The sequence below is a fragment of the Pocillopora verrucosa genome, chromosome 6, assembly GCF_036669915.1.
Source record: "Pocillopora verrucosa isolate sample1 chromosome 6, ASM3666991v2, whole genome shotgun sequence".
NCBI lineage: Eukaryota > Metazoa > Cnidaria > Anthozoa > Scleractinia > Pocilloporidae > Pocillopora > Pocillopora verrucosa.
In genome coordinates this window covers 16,836,820-16,857,736 of record NC_089317.1, presented here as the reverse complement: position 1 = coordinate 16,857,736, position 20,917 = coordinate 16,836,820, and the positions used below count along the sequence as shown (strand labels likewise).

The window sequence follows — 20,917 nt, the reverse complement described above, 5'->3', positions numbered from 1 at the left end:
GTGAACATCTGTTTTACTTTTAACCTTTTCTTTACTGTTCATGTCTCGTAGCATATGCTAGTAACAGTGTGCAGTTTCCATTTTTTTCTCTAAGAATGTTTTTTTACTTCTCTTCAGTACTATCTTTATTGTTTTCATTTATTAAAAATTACAGTTGTAACTGTCTGTTGTGTGGTATGTGGTGAATAAATTTTGTGACTCATATACATGTATGAGAATGCACAAAATAACTTTAGTGTATACTGTTATTATGTTCTAGGGAGTTTAACTCTGAAGGAGAATTCTTCTGGGAGAAATGGGCTAATGGCAGACCTCTCTGTGGAGTGTAGCTCCTGCCTTGAAGCTTCTACTGTGTGCCATTTTCATAGTGGAGCTGCCAGCAGAGCAAGAATAATGCAGAGACTGGTAATTCCAGCAGGGGAGTACACTCAGAAGGCCTCAGAAGAAAAGGACAAGAGGCGGTTGAGAAAATCGGACCTTCAGACCTCTGCTAAAGAAAAGAAGCGCCGGCAAGGAGAGCAAATGAGGCGCACACGCAGAGAAGATGCCCTACGGGAGGCTGATGGTGATACCTATGAACCTGGAGGCTTCTAAGTGACTGAAAGAAACATTTGCTATGATATTGGATAGTTCATAGCCATGCAAATTTGTGCAGACAATCTTCGTTTTAGCTTTTTAACTTTAATCGCACTTTTCTCAAAATGTGCATTTTGCGCATTCTAGAAAACATATCTCATAGAGGATTTACCCAATTGACTTGAAATTTTCAATGTTTATTGCTTTCAAAGAGTGTCTGGGAATGAGCAAAGGGTTTTTCTGTAGCTTTACTTTGTCAAAAGTTACAAAGAAAATTGTGGTGGAAATTCACCCCAAAAATTTTGCTTTACTTTAACTGGAGGCTGGAACCAAAGTTTTTTATATTTTTTAAAACTCTATGCTCATCCCCATGATTAGCCTATATACTATATAGTTATAAAAACAAATCAGAGCTAGCTGCATTCCATATCAAGATTTCTTTTCTAGAGTACATGTGGGTTGTGCACAGTATGGGGTAACAATATTTTGCTGGTATCAGGTTACAAATAAACTGTGTGCAGAAATAATTGAAAAAACTGAAATCTGTGATTCATTAGCTTTTCAGTGATATATGGTTTTATATGGTTTAACTAAAAACTGTGGATGTGACAAGTCATTGAAAAAAGGGGTCTTTTTTAGGTTAAGTCCCACCTTAAGCTGTGATTTCTTCGAAACTTTCTCCAACGTACCGAATTTACTGAAGTTCAATTTAAGGAAGGTTTTCTCTTTTTTGTCGTGAAATCTGTGAAACGCTATAATTTGCTTGTTAATCATTCATTTGTTAGTCTTTGGAAGGGTTTTCTTATTCAGCGCATCATATTTCTCGTACTGATGAAAAAATTTCAAGCGTGACTATTAAAAGAACTCTTATGAGACGCGCAGAGAAATTAGCTGCTGGCGTATGCTGTTCTTTTTGTTGATTTGTCTATGCAAGGAGTCGAAAATTCGAATGCTTCATCGGCGACTACGAGTAAAATTGTTTTAAGTGCGTACGCTGAATTTCTTACTAGCATAGCACTTGTCTAGGCTCGATAATCGGCCGCTGTTCTGGAATATGAGCCCGCGCTCCTCCCCTACCCCTGCCCCCGAACCCGGAGAGGAGCAAAGACCGGACACCAGAGAGGGATGGAAATCGAGCCGAGCACTTGTCTAGCACTAGTAAGAAAATACCTGTCAAAGATTGAATCCACTTCATCCCGGTAATCAATGTTTAAAAACCCCAAGTGACAAGATCAAGATGGCGGATGAAGGACACGCGCTGGACTTGGACTTCCATCAGGCCCAAAATCATGTGAGAAAGCTCTGATTCGTCCTCTCTCCAAACGGATGAATGGACTTCGCTTTCAGTTGTGGATTGACTTCATTGTCTGATTTCGTCATGTTGCAAGATTTAGGGCATGATTTAAATGAACTGTATTATGTGGGATAATCACTCTTCCGCTTAATAAATTGTTATGCCATCGTATTTCCATTTTTATATTTTTTCGGTACGGAAGTTCGCCCTTCCATACCGAAAAAAATAAAACAATGGAAATACGATGGCATGCCAATTTATTAAGTGGATTTATTAAGTGGGAGAGTGATTATCCCACATTATACAGTTCATGTTTCACGATTCTCGCACGCACGTGCGGTGTATCTTGAAAACGGGGAGAGAAATAGTAAGGGAGAGAAAAAATCCTTGCCTAAAAAATAACAAAATTTTATTAGAATAGCCACTACAGTCGCAACACCCTCGCTGACAAAATTGTTTACCCTCCCCCTGCTCTTGAAGTGTTAGCCGTAACAGCCGGATCCTGCCGGAACAAACTTATTTATGACGTCACAGTCCTTTAGCGACCTTGATCAAAGATCGAGGAATCGTTCACTCACTGACGTGTTCGCTTCCACTGAACTCTTACAAACCCCTTTTTTCAGAACATTACAAGGCTAAAAATAGATGAAACATTGCCGCAGGCGTGTTGAGTCGTGAAAATTCTGTCTGGTTTGGGATTTGGACGGCGTAAAAAAGTGGAGTGATTAGTGAAATGCGCGCGCATGCTAACGGCGGGTTGCAAAAGTCGCGTGGACTTTGTACGATTACAACGTACATCTTCTTATTAATGATCACACTCTGTTGACACTACATGAGTAGTATGGAAACCTCTTTGGTAGAGAAGGTGTTTCTCTTCGGCCTTAACGTTGCCGGTTGGTTGTGGGGTATTGTGAGCTTTTTACCGTGGTATTATTTTGTCGGTAGAAAGCAGTATCGACCCAAACATAATGTACAAGCTTTACCAGTTAAAGATTGTCCCGGTGGACCATATCGATGTGTAGAACATCTCAGCTCTTTGAAGACTTCTCTCTACGATGGTGTCACAACTTTGGATCAGATGTTCAAGTGAGTAACAATTCGAAGTTTTGATTTGAATTGTATTTGCGAGGAAAAAATGTAATTTGTGTTACGCGAGCCTGAAATTGTCGAGTATGAGTGTAAATTACGATGGCTCAGTATTGTAAAAACTAAATTTTCCGTTCGATGTAAATACATGCGACCAAAAGCATGGCAGAGGTTTTAGATTTCAGTTCAATAGGTCAACATTTTGTACCGCGGTTTTGAAACGATGTATCTTGAAATTTTATGTGTCTCGAAAATAACAATTTTTCTTGAGAACTGAAACCTGTTTCGAGTTAATTTTCGAGTTTTGGAACTTGAATGTCAATGTCTGATGTTAATTTCTCATGGCCTCTATCACTTGGTACATAGTACACCTAGCAAGGCCATTCAAGGTTACCGTAGATTCTAACTATATTGATCAAAGATCAAAGGTTATTTTTACATTTTGTCGACATCGTGTGTTCATAGTGTTTCGGTAACAGGCATAAAACACGTAGCATGGACAAATCCTAGATTGTTGCATGCCCAAGTCAAGTGTGTTTTTTTGTGTGATTTTTTGTTACGAACATTGTGCCAAGATATTTACTTTGCCATTTGTCTTATGATATTGATATTCCTTTGAAGTATCGCGATACTAGAACAAAACAAATTTAAGCTGTTTTGCGAGTCGGTGGGGTCGGATATACCAATTTTAATTAGTCTTGTCTTGTCGAGTTTTAAATTTAAGGACTGGATTTGTTGGAAAAGCACTTAACCACGTAAGGGGATAGGATGTTAATTCCCTGTGGAAAATTCAAAATTATTGTATCCATGACTGCACTTGTATAGAAAGCAACGAGAAGAGATCTTTCTCTGAAGATTTATAAGAATATCATTTCTCAGACTTACGGAGATCTCGCATGATTTACCAGACACAATATCCGTGGTTGTGTACAAGATTTCAACATTTCGCTGTAAGTCATTCACGCCAAATTATTCATCTTTCATCCCCTGGGTTGGCAATGTTAAGTGAATCATTTGTTGTCAATGGCGAACTGTTAAGACTGCAAAGCATTAAAAACTGAGACAAATTCCTGTTGATTGTTAATTTGTCTGGGACTCAAAATAAATCATTTATCCTATAATCCTTCAGCTGGGAAATACTTACGAATTATCTTTGTAAATGATAAGCTGACCAAGAAACAGCAAAGTGCTTGTTGTCTACATGTTTGAAGTTTGAAAGCTTCATATAACTTTCTAGTCCTTTCAAAGCTCATTGCAAGGTTTTCCTTTTACTCTATCTTGTGATACAAATATATTGCAATGTGGCCCACAAAAATTCCCTCCAATGTGACTGGCATACAATACAGTTTTGCTTTCATCACATGCAATCTAGATATTAACCTTCCATAATTTGTTCCATGTAACTGTCAATTTTGGCTGTCATCAAATACTGTACTCTCTTGCCAGAAAACTACTAAACTCCCATGATTGTGTCATATATAGATTCTCTTTGAGTTGCCACACTTTTCCTTTTTAATTAGATGAGTAAAGATTTGTGGTGAGATCAAGAAAGCATTAGTCTGGTCATATTTCTATCAGGATCATGTTTCTCCATACTAAAGGCATAAAGGATTGGAGAATTCTCTTGATAATCTGCAGAATACTTTTGCTAAATTTGAATGGTTGGGCTATTCTTTATTCCGACATGAGGATATTCTCTTGTCAATTTACGATATTCTCCTGCTGATGCAATTCTTACTGAAAACATCACTGCATAAGGACATAGTATATGTGTTCTGGAATTCAAAGTGACAATCACTGAGAGAGGAGTGTTGTAATTTACTGAAGGCTTTGTAAATGTAAAATTTCAAACAATCTTATCCTCTAACATCAACACTACGTTAAATCTTAATTTAGGATTCCCACTTCATTAATTTATGGATGGGTTTTCTCAACAAATAAATATAGGAGAAAAGGTGTTTATATAATTAAAAACTAATAAAAACTGTAGTTATTTAAGTAAGATAATTTACACTCAAAAAACTTAACCATGTAATCCATTCCTAAGATGGTCGTTTTAAATTTGTCAAAAATTTTAAGCTTTCCGACCAATATGTTCAGGTAATTCTAATCGTTGGCCATGAAGTTTGAGGAGGTCTAGGGGCATCAGCTCCTGTCAGAGGCGGTTTAAACACGAAGATAGCACCATGTCTAGCACGTGGTGTCTTCTCCTCTCCCCCGTTAGTGTCTTTGTTTGTATTCACGTGTGGCATGCATGTTTCGATAATTTAGTGAGTCGTATCCACAGGTTTGAACTTAACATTGGAATTTGACTTAGAAACTCAATGTGTCACTTTGTTTGTTTTGTTTTGGAATTAAAACCTCTTGAAGTCTTCATTTGAGGCCAAATGTGTGTCATTTAAGAAGTCTATTGCATCTGTAACTGTGGTGTTGGACTCTAGCCACCTTTATATATTGAAGAGTGTTGTCAAACAGGCCTTACCAGTATAAGTCAATTTTCCAGAATTTTCCTACTTTTTCCACATGATTTAGTGACTATTTCAGGTGAATTCCCTGATAATTCTTGGTTTTTGCTAAGTAGCTTCTTAAAGAGATTATTATTTTAATGACAAACTAAAGAAACCTTTTTCTTGCAAGTTTCCATGAAATAGGTATAGAGTTGAACTGCTTAGGGAAATGAGCTTTTTGTGTAAATTATTAAAGAAGAAAAAAAAAAAACAAAATTTGGTTGTTTGTATAAGGCATAGTTTTGTAGACATTGAAACTTAGATGATTGGACACATTGCTAGTTAAATGCTTATAATTTTTTTTTTGTCTAAAGCTGGGAGATATATTGCCTCTAATGGTGGAGGATGGAAGCAAAAAATTCTGTACTATCATTGTATCTAAAAGCACTGAACTCATATATGGACTTTTTGTCTTTCAGGCGAGCTGTAAACTTATATCCATACAGAAAATGTCTTGGAACACGAGAAATAATCAAGGAAGAAGATGAGATGCAACCAAATGGACGTGTGTTCAAGAAACTTGTGTGTGGTGAATACAGCTGGCTGACATATGCTGAAGTTGATGTCAGAGCTAGAGCATTTGGAAAAGGATTGGCTGCTCTAGGGCAGCAAGTCAGGGAAAATATTGTGATATTTTCTGAAACAAAGGCTGACTGGATGATTGCTGCACAGGGATGCTTTGCTCAAAATTTTCCACGTAGGTTTTTTATATTTTTTCCTCCATTTTTTAGCTTTTGAACTAAACATTCAAAATTGAAAGGAATCTTTGTTTATAATGGTTTGCTTGGGTAGACAAACACCAAGGAAAAACGTAAGGATGATTCACCCTTTAAAACCTAAGATCTGATTGTTAATTCTCCTTTCCAGCTGCCACACGCTTACTTTTAAGTTAGTTAGAAGAATTTGGTGTTAGATCAAGATAAAAACTTAAACCTGATCTTGTTTTACAATCAAAACTTCCTTAGTTGATGATCATTTCCTTTATTTTTTATGACCTAAATGTTTGATTCAGCAGTTGTACTGTACAGAGAAGTTAGATGTCAGTCACTCCTAAGAATGAAAGGGCTAATAATGAACTTTTACATCCTTGTCCTTTATTTTCAGTTGTTACAGTTTATGCCACACTTGGGGACGAAGCTCTCATCCATGGCATCAACGAAACAGATGTAAGATTTATCATCACAGATGCTTCTCTGCTTCACAAGCTCTCTGCTCTCATTGATAGGCTACCCAAAGTTGAGCACATTGTGTACCTTGGAAATGTTGTAAAGAAATCTGCCCTTCTAGGTTTTTCCAGGAGAGTAAAGGTCCACTCCATGCATGAAGTGGAAGAGATTGGAGAGTCACAAGATGACAGTAAGTATGAAACTTTTGACTCAAAAAAATTGCATGTTTATCACATGTATGCCATATGCACTGCTACAATAGCACTTGTGATGGTCATCAACTCTTTATTCATACATGCCTCAACTCACAAGTTGATGGTATGATTGATACAAAATTTGCAAGACATCATCCATTCCTTGTCCATAGGCAAAAAGAAATGGAGCAACAAAAATCAGCCTGTTTCACTTGCCAAAGCAGATCTAATCCCTTTAGTTAATGGAAAAAACTCAGAAGTATGGGCTTTCTCACTAATACAGAGGTTTCAATAACTTGTTCCATATGTGGCTGCTGGTGGTGTTATGGGTGGCTGTGTCGTAAGGCAAAACCAAAACACAAGACCCTGCTAGCAGGCTAAACAGACAGTGGTGAGAGGTGGTGTTAGACTGCCAATAAGAGGCTGTTATTGACACCTTTGCTAATACTACTTCAAATTCACTTTATTCACAGTTAGTTAACTTAAGGCAAAGTTGGCTACATGTATAGTATACTCTGTTATGCAGAGTATTTATGTGTAAATGTAATATTTCTCTCGCTCATCATTGCAACTAAACATGGTTTTGGTTCTGAGGCATTTGACAGGAACTCTGCATTTTCTAAACACTGCAACGTTATTTAGCATCAGTAAGGATATAATTATAAACATAGAGGGGGACTGGAACACCAATTTGGTACCAGCAGGAATGGTATTAAAACAATTTGTAAGGCCTACCTGTCAACTGAGAATGATGATTGTACATTTGTCATCATCTCGTAGCGTCCATGATCAGGAAAGGTCCGAGCCCTAGTGATGTTGCAGTTATAATGTACACAAGTGGTTCAACAGGACTTCCTAAAGGTGGGTTTGCTGTCAGGGCTGATACTGAACTATAGAACATCTTTTCATTTTAGACGTTATAATGAAAAATAACATAGAAGAAATTTAATTAGATTTATATTGAAAACACTTCAAGTGTCAAGACCTTATGATAATTTGTTTGTTTTCGTGAGTTTTACTTTTAAGTTGTCAGTGAAAGATATTTGTGGTAAATGTACTGCTATCAGGCGAGAAGTTATTTGCCAATGTGATTTTGAATGTTAATGTGATCTTGCATTTATAGGTTACATTGTATTTTATGTAACTTAGTCATCCTTTTTCACATGTACAAAAAAAAAACGGTTGCCACAGACAACATTGAATCAAGGTAACAGAGCATGTGGTTATTTTCTCTGGTAGGTGTCATCATTCCTCACAGTGCACTAATGGCTGCTATTGCTGGTGTTATTGGTAGAGTGCAGCCATCTTTGAGGTACTGAAGGCCAGGGTGTTTTTACTTCATCGTATTATTACTGGACTGGTTTAATAGTGACTTGATGATTGGTAAAATTGATCAGAACAAGACAATTAAGCTTCTATAAAGCATGAGAAAGTTCAGGTTTCAAATGCAGAGTATGATTCTCTCCAAGGCAAAAAAGAATAAAATGTAGGATGAACTTGGCTTGCCCTTTTGCAAATGGTTTGTTATGTTGTGTAATGAATTTTATTTTATTTTATTTGTCCCAGTGAAAAAGATATCTATGTTGGTTATCTTCCATTAGCACATGTCCTAGAACTACTGGCAGGTAATAATTACAGACAAGTTATTTATTGTACCTAATATGCAACATGTTGTGTGCATCTGCAAGAAGAGATTTGCTTAGTTCCTTTATTTCTGTCTTTTGACTTGTTTGTTATTGTTACTGTTATGTTTTTTTGTGTGATGTTTTTTGTTATGGAAACAGTCAAAACTTGTTGTTAATGATCAAGGACTGATGTTGGCATTAATCCTTTTTTTACATTGTAGAAAATGCAGTACTTGCTCATGGGGCCTCTATAGGATATTCCACTACCCTCACTCTTTCTGATCAGGTAAATCATTTATGTTTCCTTTTTTCCTTCCTAATTGCAAGGCACTTGGAATGCAGTGCATCTTAATGATAACAAAAAACACAGAAAACCACAACTTTGAATTTTTTTTTTCTGAAATTTCAGTTCTCTGTTCATTGAGTATCTTAATTTTCAGATACCTTTCCTTGAAAGGTATGGAACGAAAATTACCAAATTGTGACAAGAAATTTCAACTTATTTTTAAGCCTTATTAGGTGGTGTTTGAAACAATTTGGTTGTTATTATGCTGAAATTTTATTTCTTTATCTGTAGTCATCTAAAATCAAGAAAGGAACAAAAGGAGATTTATCAGTTCTTAGACCAACTGTAATGGCTGCAGTTCCAACAGTCATGGATAGGATAAGGCAAAATGTCATGGAGAAGGTCAAAGAGGGTCCTCGTCTTCTGCAGCTGTTTTTCTCATTTGCTTACAGCTACAAGTTGAAGCAGCTTAAGCTTGGCTATGATACACCTATTCTTAACAGGTAAATTTTGCTGAGTGATGGACATAACCATAATTATGGTAAAAATTAGTAATGTTTGATGACTGGAAATATATGAAAATTATATATGTGCACTGCGGTGAAAAAAATGAGATATAAGTGATCCTCGCAGCTATGAACACTACTGAACTAGTAGATTAAATAAGACCTGAAAAAAATTCAGGCCTGTAAAAAATTTCAAATCCTGTACGGGCCTGAATTTCTTTCAAGTCTCATTTCAACTACTATTTCAGTAGTTTTCATAGTTGCAAGGATCGCTTATATCTTATGAGTAATATTTGTTAAGGGAGACTGAGGTTTACACAGTCTTTGAGAACTACAGTATGTGAATACATAGGAAAAGTCTTGGATAACTGGTGGGAAGGGGAAGGTTTTTCCTAGCTGTAACAAGTGGTTAATTTTATACTTGGTACAAGTTTTATTAATTCTACAAGACTCCAGTTAAACTTTGACTTCAGTTAAACGGGAAAGAGATCATTTCCATCGTAAAAAGCGGTGATATAAATTTTGATTCGTTTAGTGATACGAATTTCAACACCAGATGATGTGATCGTTATTAAGCCTGTCTCTCCTTGAAACTATCTGTCAGAGGAGTTAAAAAGAATTGGTTAGGGTGGGGCCCCAGAGGAATTAACATGATATAAGTAAAGGGACTTCAAATAATATTCAAAAACAGTTGTGATAAAGTTCTTCCCAATCGTGTTTGCGGTTGAGATGTTTCCTGATCGTGTTTCACGGATGGATGGAGCAGTTGTGAGTTTTTTTACTTCTCAATACTGTTGCCCAGCTTTGATTCACAGAGGTTATGGGAAAGGTTTTGTGCTGTTTCCCTGACTCTTTCCATGACATCAGTCCCTATGTGTTTCTCCAGATTCATTTTCTCCAAGATGCGAAATCTACTAGGGGGTCGTGTGCGCCAGATCATTAGTGGTGGAGCCCCTTTGTCCGAGGACACCGAGTTCTTTATGAATGTGTGCTTCTGTTGTCCTGTTGGTCAGGGGTATGGTCTCACTGAGGTGTGTGGAGCAGGAACTGTTTGCAATGGTAAGTAATCTGAAAGGTCGTGAATAGATTGAGGAAGATAGTAACTTGTGTCTGTTGTTCAGATTTAGGAAGATTTTATTTGATGCAACTGTGGGATGATTAAAGAAAAAGACTCTCCTGAAGCTCAAGAACTTTGCATCTTTCTTAGTCGATTTACACACATAACGCTTAGTTGACATTTCTGTGTTCGCCGAATGGTTGGTTGATTGGTTGGTTGATTGGTTGATTGATTGATTGATTGATTGATTGATTAATTGTAGCATGGGACAAGACAACTGGTCGTGTTGGGCCTCCTGTGTCTTCAGCCCAAATCAAGCTTGTTAACTGGGAGGAAGGTGAGTTGTAAACTGAAAATGTCGCGAATTTCTTCACTTTTGCATGAAAAGCGAACCCCTCTTAACTAAAAACTTGACGAAGACATGGCCAGCGCATGCGCTCACCCTACTTCAAGACTTCGAATACCACAAATTTTGAGTTCAACAAACTGAGGTTCAACATGATCATGACGACATTTGATCAACAGCCGATCAGATGTAAAACCTAAACCCGCCGCTTCTTCGTCATTCGCGTTCCTAGCGTTTAAGACCGTGTGGTTTTCCCTCTTTCTTTTAAGGGCACCCTGTCATAATTCTTTTTCATCCCACTGGTTTTGTGATCATTTCGGTTTTGATTTAACGTCTCTCAATCGAAATGCACTTAAAAATCCTTGACCCTTTTTAGATTTGAAAACAATCGTTAACCCTGTAACCCCTAAGAGAGACAATGTCACCCCTGAATCACACCAGTCAGCACCTTAAGATATGTATAGAACACAGTATGGAGATTATGAATACTGACGTAAAGGGTTAACTTAACACTATTTACATTGTGAAGGTAATTACAACGTCACGGATAAACCTTACCCCAGAGGAGAGATTGTTATTGGCGGTCCAGTTGTGAACCGTGGCTACTTCAAAAATCCAACGAAAACGGCTGAAGACTTCAAAGAAGACAGAGACGGTATGCGATGGTTCCATACCGGTGATATCGGAGAGTTCCATCCTGATGGATGTCTGAAAATCATAGGTGAGGAATCAGTGTTTGATGACAAATGACAAACTTGAAAAACTTCAGGCTAAAGTTTTCATTTCATTGTTTCTTTTCCCATCCAGATCGCAAGAAAGATCTTGTAAAGCTGCAGATTGGAGAGTACGTGTCTCTTGGCAAAGTAGAAGCAGCACTTGCGCAAAGTCAGTATGTGGAAGCTTTGTGTGTGTATGCAGAGAGCTGTCAAACCTTTGTGGTGTGCTTGGTGGTGCCACGCCCTAAACAGCTCAAGGCCCTAGCAGTGTCGCTCGGCGTGCATACTGATGACATGGCTGAACAGTGCAGAAATAGAGCCATCCAGGATGCAGTCCTCAACGATCTGCAGGCTCTCGGCAAAGCTTGTAAGTCACTTGAATTAAGAGCGCGCACACGTCCCGGTAGAAAGTTGAGAAAATTTCAGGTCGCTAAACACAACGCCATAAGTCGCAAGGAAATATCACAGCAATAATTCGCTTTGTGTGGCATGGAGATTTCTGTTTAGTCCTAGCGACAGAATTTTTTCCCCGCAGAAGCCACGCAACTGTTAATTACAGAGGAACCTCTCCGTTCTGGGAACACAAACTTTGGTCTCGGATAAATGTTCATGTTGTCTTTGTATCTGTTTCCTCTGTTGAAGGGAAACCACCATTAAAGGGACTCTCGCCCTGGTCCCAAGGGCGCACCGTAAATGGAGTTTCCACTGTACTTTGAAAATTTGAAATGATCGCAGAGGCTTGTGGTGAAGTCGGTAGTACATACCAAGCGTACTGTCAAAAAGGGCTGTCCACTTGTGTTTCCCGGCCTCATTGGTTACAAAGTGGTGCTCTTCCTAACATGCATTCAAGAAAGGAAACCCGTTTCAAACGGTTCAGGTGTATAAGGTGACACGTTACTTCTCTCTTTCTTGCAGTGCGTCTTGAGAAGTTCGAGATCCCTCAGCGGTTGACCCTTGTCACGGAACAGTGGACGCCTGACACCGTTTTTGTTACCGCTGCCATGAAGCTCAGACGGAAACAAATCACATCGTACTACAGGCAGACACTGGATGCGATGTACAGCAATTGAACGAGGTCTTGAAGCTTCTCGGTAGAACTCCTGGCAACCGGCGAGAAATCTATTCTATGTTCTCAAGAGGGAAAACGGTCTCTATTAATTTCTTTGCTTTCAAATAACTGGATCGTCCTGTTACCGAAAATCTATTCTTCATTTTACCGATTGGTTGATTCCATTCTCGAAAAAAAATTCAGAAACCTTGAAAAGATTGTGCGAGCCATTTCATATCGATGACGGCAGAATGCAGCAGTTCGATATTGCTGGTATTGCCTGATTGAAAAGAAAACAAATCAGAGATATTTTATCCCGGGACAGTTACTGCTCAAAATGTCGTTTTTCTTTTTAACATAAGAGCTTTTAATTGGAGAAGATATTTGTGTGCTTAATAATTTTACGTGCATCTTGTCAGGAATCTGATAAAAACCAAGTTTGGTTATTGGTGTGCATGGAACTGGTTTCTGTGACTGTGCATATTCTGTTGGCTTACTCAAATACTGGCAAGGACGTTCTCGCAAATAAAACAATTATCGGAATTTTCAGTTGTGTCAGCCTTACTTTGTTCTGAAAGGAGAAGTGGCGAAGTGTATTGGACACCTGAGTTGTTCAACACGATTACATTAAGGCAGGTTTTGGGCAGTTTTCAATATTGAGTGTCAAAAGTAATCCAGGATTAATTTTCTTTTTGCTTTACTTCGCTCTGTGATTGGTCTAGGAAACTCCACTCTCAACCAATCAGATGCAAAACTTTAAGCTCTTGAAGGTATTTTCCTTCCCTCTGATTGGTCGTTGTGATTACTTTGGTTTTACGACACTCAAAAAGCAAAAAAACACTCCATTGTAAATTTCTGACTTGTTCTTGTTTCTGATTGGCTGAAATAATCCATTGACACTAACAAGAGAAGTGATTCGCGTCCAGTCAGCAATTCGTCTTCCGCCACGTCCCTGAGATCTGCAGGGAGCAATTAACGTAAAACCCGAAGGGCCTTGATAAAGCCCGAGACTGAAATCGAATCTGTTGATGGTTACCCAATACTTTCGACTATCTTTCTTATCTTGGCTATGTCCTTCGGCTGCGTCCCACAGCATCCTCCTACAAAACGTTCCCAGAAAAAAAATCTCTTTTAGCGCACAGTAAAATTGACATGTTCATTTTCATGCCAAGGAGAGGAAATACCTGATGCAGTGAGCGAAAGTCAATACCTTGAAATCTTTCTGAAGGAAACCACCCCTTCACAATCACCCTGCTTCAACTATTGATCTTTTTAAATGATATCCACGACCCTTGAATGCACTCGTCTTGGTGTGAAACACATTTTGTCGGTGGATAAATTGGCGAAAACTGGAGGCGAAGTTGTTGGGCTAAACGCCTCCACATGAATTAGGGAGCTTAAGCAAACCACGACGACGACGGCAACGAGAACATCATCCAACAAAAGGTTTAATGAGCAGAACAATGGCTATGCACGTGCGTTATAAATCTTTGTACATTTCTTTGCATCCTCTCCAAAACAACAACGTGAAATGACCAAATTCTGCGTCCTGTACGGAACGTGGACGACGACGGCTAATATTTCGTATTTCCATTTGGAATTACACGCCGCCATTGCACATTTAGCTCGAGCACGATTTTAGAGCCATTAACGAACCGAACAGATCTAGACAACTGTGAATTTCGCTCATAAAATATAAATTCATTTTTTACTTGGCGTCGTACCCAGCGTCGTCGTCGTGGTTGCTTAAGCTCCCTATTAAGACAGACGGGAGTTGGGGTATCAATACCTGCTTTCTTTTTTTTTTTTTTGAAGGCGCGAGTTCCGTGAAATCTTATTTCACTTTTGCGCAAAATTGGGGAAAAACGAGGGCGAATATATTAATTCTTAAAGGGAGGGGGGGGGGGATCAGTGAGCTCGTGGCAATTGAGCGCAAGTACTCCCCCCTCCCCGTAGAAGGGAGGGGAAATAAGGAACGGAGAAATAGTGAAAACATAGAAGGATCTGAAGTCTTTATGGCCAAGAGGCAGGGTTACCGCTCATCGTACAACATTAAGGGAACCGGGCTCCTATCCGCTCTATCCATAACGCGCCTTTCCAATTTCAGACACACCCCATGATAATTTGGGAAGGGTGGGCCACGAAGAATGGGGCCTTAAGGTCAAATGAATGGAAACTTGAATAAGTATCTTTAGCTAGTTGGAGCACAATTCCCCTCTATTTTACCATGAAAAGAAGTGAAGTTTTAAAAGTTATCACATAAATACAGGGAAGTACCCACAACTTCACCCTCACCAATCCAACGAGCGCCAGCTGCTATCCACTCTATTACATGACCAGATAAAACTTGATGTTCATCGTCGTCCCAGACGAATCTGAAGGGATAGAAATTCTGTTGGTGGAAAAGCACTACAGTTGCATTCCTCAGGTGGTATGAACCGTTGCTGTCATGTGACATTAACATTATAATGAGCCTTTTTAGCGGAATACACGTCCAGAGATAGAGAACTGATTCTGGGTGCTTCTTAAAACTTTTTGGGGTTGTAGATGGTCCCACAGAAGATCACTCGTGATTCTCATACGCAAAGGAACTCCCTATGGCTGCGCCCCTGAACTGGAAAGGGACGCCGTTTATGATAAAATATAATCATTCAAAATGGGAACGTATTTTATCAGAAATGGAATATCAAGGGTGTGTCTTGAAGCACATCTCCCACTGTACTATCCCTGATTACACTTAATTGAATACCTCTGCCATATCACATCAAGATCGTAAATAGCACTGTAACCATTGATGGAAATGAATGTATTCTTCAATGCATTAACTATCGGACTAGTATCCCTTCAAATATATATTAACCACATTCAAATGATTTATATTCGGTTTAATTTTCAATCAAACAGATAAAGAAAGAAAATATAACATGGAATAAATCAACACTCACTTTCCATCGTTGAAGCCATTAGGATAAACAATGAGGGGAAGATCAACCTTTCCTTGGATGCTCTGCAATAAGAACTGCAAAAAGAAACTTACTGGCAAGGGAGTGGGAGGGGAAACGTTACACCAAGCGGAGGTTCATTAAACACATAACTCAAGTTAAATTGCTCTGAAACAAATATCCTCAAACTGTCGCTATTCAGGCACAGTCACGTACCCAGACTTTCCGCGGTCAAGTAGTTGTAAGGTTCCTGCACTTCAGTAACACGGTAGGATCTGGGTACGAAATTTATTCAGGTATTTAAATACACACCTTTACAAATTGTGGAGGAGAACAATTCACACCAACAGCAACAATCTAGCAATAAGAAATAATTATAATTTGCGTTTAATATCAAATAATGCCAACTTCAAATGTGACAAATCATCCGGACGGTGATCACACTTTACTGAATGAGTGTAGCTTACTTGTGCTGACTGGCAGACGATTTTAGTGACAACTTCAGAGAACAGTTCTCCGTGACAAGTGTGCCTTTCATCCTGCATGTCAAACAGAGACCTAATTACTTATGACTGGCATGTTCTCAGCAAAGGCATCATAAGTGCTAAGGACTAGTTGGTAATACTGTTGAGGCGACAGTGATGGTGACCATGATCCTGAATTGGGTAACAAATGGTCCTGAGTAAAAAAGGTAGCCTTTTATGACATTGTTCACTATCTGATTTAAAATGGTCGTTATGAGCATTTCTTGCCAAAAGCCATGACAGCCTGTTGCAATCCCTCAGTGTTAGCTAATCTCAATTCGTAAAAAGCTTAAGAAACGGGAAGCGCTTCAAATCTATTATTGACAATCTATCAGAATCTACTATTGACAACAGAATGAACCGTTTAGAAGCTTATATGCAGAAAATGATTCAAGCTACGCTAGAGAAAAACGTTTTGAATAGACAGCCACAGCTACTACAACAGCAAATTTTGCAACAGAAACTTCTTTGATGATTTGAGAGAACAAGACGAAGTAGCCGTTACCAAAAATGTCTCCCGTAAAGCAAAAACTCCCAAAAAGATCTCTAAAATAGTGAAGAAGTCAACACATGTCATGAGTGCTGCAGAAAGAGTCTAGTCAAGCTTACGCACAAAAAGAGGGACCAGACTTCGTGAACGGAAAAGGTCTACTTCCAAGACGGACACGTTCTACATTTTACGAACCAAACAATTGGGAAATCGCGTTATAATTTCTTTTACAAACCGTCAAAACTATCACAAAATTTGCGAACGCGATTGGTAACTATCATTCCGATTTGAGCACTAATAGAACAGAGTCCAATTCAGTCTGTAATCATACGAGTGATTAACAAAATCAGACGACCGTGAAGCGGGAGTTCGATTTGTCAATCACGAGTATGATTACAGACAGAACAGGACGACACGAAGTCCTGTTACCAATTTATCATAATAATTACAATTTCCGAAAAAAAAAAAAACATTTAGGACAAACATCTCCAGTAAGGAAATGTCTAGAGCAAAAAATTTGGAATTTTCCCAGTTTTCTTTTCAGGGTAAGTGGTTGTTGCTGTGGTTATTGTGATCAATCCTGTGATTGGTGGATTTAGCTGAGTGGACTTAGTATGATTGGCTGTTTCAGTTGTCTGATTATAGGTGTCCGATTACAGCCAACTGTCTGATTACAACTGTACAGAGTGATTAGTGAAATATAAAGCAGCCGATTCACCAATCACATTTGAGGAAATTGTAATGGTTATGATTATGCTTGTAATTGGACTGTGTAATAGGACAGTCAGAGGGACAGTTAACATGTCATACCTGTGTAAATAGACAGTATGCGTCATGTGTGTGCGCTTTTGTCATGCATTTCACAGAGTTAAATTTTTTTTTTTCCGTCATGAAAGCATATCACCAATGTCTTGTTTCTTTCTCAAACGTTGTCACAGTTTTGAATAATTGGTTACTCGTGAAGTACAACTCCTAAAGGTACTGAGAAAATCGATGGAAAACCACAAGGCATTTAAAAAAATGGTCCCTCTATCATACATCATAAACAGTCTACAGTTGTCAGGACAATATCAAAATCAAAGGCACAGTAAAAAAATAGAAAAAAGCAAATCTGTTCCTCTACATTAGGCATAACAGTAGTCAAATTGTCACACACCTTACATGAAAAGCACAGCCAAGCTTTTGCTGTAGGAAATTCCTTGAGAAGCTGAATCAGAGCCTCTGCTTCTTTCTAGTAAAATTATTAATCAGTAGGAGAGGTTAGTTTACAAAGGACCACCAACTTATCAGGGTAACCTTAAGTTATTGGAAAGTTTATTACTAGAAGGTGCTGTGCTGGCCATCAGCAAATAAATATGAACTAGAATACAATTTTCTTAAGGGAAGGTAAAATATTACACTGATTATCAGAAAGATGGTACCTTTATTGTTAACCCTTTCCTCGACATGGAGCCAGTTCTCAAAAATTTCAACTTCAATTGGCTAGTACAACAGCTTAATTATCTGAATGAACTTTCAGAAGATTCTGAACAGCATGTCAATTGGAGAGATCACATTTGAATGCAACATGATTGTTAAAGTTACAGTTTTACACATCAATTTTCATTGGAAAAAAATTAAGCTGTTATTTCATGTACTAGGAGAAATTATTGGAACAGCATGTACTGACTTAAGTTTGCCTGTGTGGTCTCATCATTTTTTTAATCTACCTCTCACAATCTGATCACTTCAAATTAAATTTATTGTTTCTGATCATGTTGTGTTTATTCAAATTTTTAGGCCATAAGAAATTACTGATTCATCCAAAATTTAAAAGTACCTGAGCAGGAATGGTTTCTAGAGCTAGAATGTCAACTCCAGCTTCAAGCAGTGCTTTCACTCTGGGCCTGTGCCAATCCATCAGTTGCTGAATTAAAAGAGTTAGTATTTGATCTATTTTGCATGCATGAACCATAATTGAAAATTAAAATTTTTATTAGTAAGTAAGTAAGTAAGTAAGTACAGACTTTATTTAAAGAGGGTAGCACTAAAATAGTATAAAAATACTAACAAACCAGTGGCCTTCTAAAATTATGTACAATACGGATGTTAAAAACTCTGGCATAACTATGAGATAATATAACGAATAAAAATACAGGAGATAAGAGATAGATCAATTAAAAGTACAAAAGTATAACTAAATCACAGAATAAAATAATTTAAAAGCTGCTGTTCTTCAAAAATTTTTTTCCAAAGAGTGTTCCTAAAAAAATTAAGTGATGCTATTTTCTTCATAGATAGCAGTAAGCGGTAAGCTTATTCCTGAGAACTGGTAAGAAATTCTTCACCCCTTCCCTTTGATTGATTTAATAATATAATATTGGCATTTTGTGAACACATCAATTTAACATAACGAAGAATTTGATAAGTTCAAAGGCGAAAGCTTTGTATTGGAAAGCAACTTGCTGGATAATCATTATAACATATTTAATTTAGGAAGAAAGTTATATAAAGCATTTTGAGAGTTTAAGGTGAATGTCTCCTTCCTATGGCCAAACTTAGACAAATTGTTATGTAAATATTATAGAGAACCATCATAAATTACCCTGGTCTCAATTACCTTGATTGTCATGTTGTCAACATAATTCCCACTGTACTCAGACCAATCATGCTGACAAGCTCCATATGGACCTACTGATCCAGCAACCAGCAGTCTCCTTTTATATTCAGAATTATTACTAGATAAACAATGAGTAAAAAGAAAAAAGGTAATTTTTATCTTTAAGTAATAACATGATTTTGAGTGCAATTTGTTGTTAATAAGCACAAGTAAATTTTCAAAGACAACAGAATTGCACAAGCCTGTAAGGAAAGTGCAATTTGCAGTCTTTGAAAAATTTACTTCCTTTTTACACAAAATTGCAAGAGAAATCATGTTATTACTTGTTAATAATGTAAACCTTACATGAAAATGTACTCATTTTCAGCCAATGTACTTTATTAAACATGAAAACAGTTTAATGAAACTTAATCAAGGTGTTATATGATATTCATATAGTATACACCTGAAGTTATGTGAACTGTTTTTTTTTTTTCAGACATGAAATTGATTTATTTATACCAACCCTTCTTTGATTATAATTTTTTGTTAGGATTTCATATTCAAGACACAACCTATGTTGGCTTTTGGCATAGTTCTTCTCTGATTGCATGGACTCATATTCAAACGAAAGCTTTAGTACCTTTTAACTTCAAGACAAGCTTCCTTTGCAATTTTTACGCTACTGTAAATTACATCCAAGGCCTTATTCTCATCAAATCACAATGTTGATAAAGTGTCTCCAGGCTGAGCTGAAAGCATACACATAAATCAAATGTTAACAGGGTGAGCATTTTGAAATCAAGTTACGACCAACATAAACTTTTGTATTCAAGAAAATAAACAATCATAAAATACCAAATTATCCACAAAATAAATGGTCTACAAAACACCTTCTGGTCAATGTTTGATTGATTACCTGATAAGTGCCAGTTATCACAATGTCAGCCCCACTTTCAAGGAAACTAAGAAACAAAACTATTTTTTTTAGTGGATGTACTGAGAATATAATTCGCCTAAGAGACCTATAGGCAGTTTCCTATACCAGCTAAGGGAACAAAATTTATCCATTTTTGTTCTTTTTAGTGATGTAAATCAATCTGAATTAAAGGCCAAGGGCATGGGTAGCGGTGAACAGGGAGGACCAAGGGACACACCCATTTACAGTGCACCTCAAGGTACCTCAAGCACAACTTTATTAGCTTATGGGGAAGTGGGGGGGCAGGAACCTCATGGGCTGGAATTTTCATGGGAAACTTCAATCAAAATGCCGATCGTAGCCTGTACCTAAAAAAGTTAATTTTGACGAAGTTAGTTCGGTAAATTGCAAAGCTTCTTACCTTTTATGGACAGCTTTCACTGCCTCTGAATTTTCAATAAGAGTTCTGGTACTCCAAAGTGGATCATCCTGAGAAAAAAGGCTTCGAATCAACTGGCATATGCATGTATTCTCTCTCCTAAAAGCCCCAAGGTTTTTTACTCCGATGACTTTCAGACTTAAATCTTCTTTATTGATTTTGCTTAAAGAAAATAATGTTAAGAATTGTCATTTCATAGAAAAAGATAGGTATCTTTCACCACCGTACATCGATTTTAAATCCAGCCCTTGTTAATTCTGTTCCAAGACCTCCATCTAGTACAATAAAGTTTTCCTCTCCATTTGAGTTGATGCGTTCAGTCATAATAATAAGATTCAAGAGTTTGTTCATGTGATCATAGATTAAGATTCTCGCGCTCGGATTGATCAAGGATTGCTCTCTATCCTCTTACTGATTGCGCTCTAACTCTTACTAATTACCCCGCGCGAGGTAGTTCTAGTAAAAGTGCTAAATGGCCTCTCGTAAGCCTTTTTTTAAAAATTAAAAGTTCGTTTAACCCTTTTTTAGCAGAAGAACATTAACACGTGCACCACACATTAACTCACTTCGTTAATTTTCGTCTATACCCTGTGACGTGGAAGAGTGAACACTGGAGAC

At 37.7% G+C, this 20,917-nt stretch overlaps 3 protein-coding genes and 1 long non-coding RNA gene across 4 annotated transcripts in view; 3 read left to right on the top strand and 1 right to left on the bottom strand.

Moving 5' to 3' along the window:
- Positions 1-1,112, top strand: part of LOC131787268 (uncharacterized) — a 35,034-nt gene extending 33,922 nt beyond the window's left edge. The window contains exon 49 of the mRNA XM_066168780.1: positions 260-1,112. The gene's annotated coding sequence lies outside the window, so the exon portion shown is untranslated. The remainder of the gene's footprint in view (positions 1-259) is intronic.
- Positions 1,113-2,498: 1,386 nt separating this feature from the next.
- LOC131787216 (long-chain-fatty-acid--CoA ligase 4-like) lies at positions 2,499-12,956 on the top strand. The gene is made up of 13 exons (XM_059104300.2): positions 2,499-2,956; positions 5,883-6,160; positions 6,568-6,819; positions 7,604-7,684; positions 8,063-8,135; positions 8,390-8,448; positions 8,670-8,734; positions 9,026-9,237; positions 10,127-10,299; positions 10,560-10,634; positions 11,173-11,364; positions 11,451-11,726; positions 12,275-12,956. The coding sequence occupies exons 1-13, from the start codon at positions 2,703-2,705 to the stop codon at positions 12,427-12,429; spliced, it is 2,145 nt and encodes a 714-aa protein (XP_058960283.1). The 5' UTR covers positions 2,499-2,702; the 3' UTR covers positions 12,430-12,956.
- LOC131787269 (homocysteine S-methyltransferase-like) lies at positions 12,945-20,861 on the bottom strand. The gene is given in 13 exon segments (XM_059104366.2): positions 12,945-13,507; positions 14,703-14,782; positions 15,353-15,426; positions 15,662-15,706; positions 15,817-15,888; positions 17,520-17,594; positions 18,183-18,269; positions 18,963-19,080; positions 19,585-19,663; positions 19,666-19,693; positions 19,861-19,906; positions 20,282-20,349; positions 20,528-20,861. Coding segments are annotated over 13 exon segments (963 nt in total). The 5' UTR covers positions 20,651-20,861; the 3' UTR covers positions 12,945-13,439.
- Positions 15,725-19,746, top strand: LOC136281799 (uncharacterized). The gene is made up of 3 exons (XR_010718002.1): positions 15,725-16,040; positions 18,143-18,282; positions 19,495-19,746. It is a non-coding gene; the product is annotated as an uncharacterized lncRNA (long non-coding RNA).
- Positions 20,862-20,917: the final 56 nt, after the last annotated feature.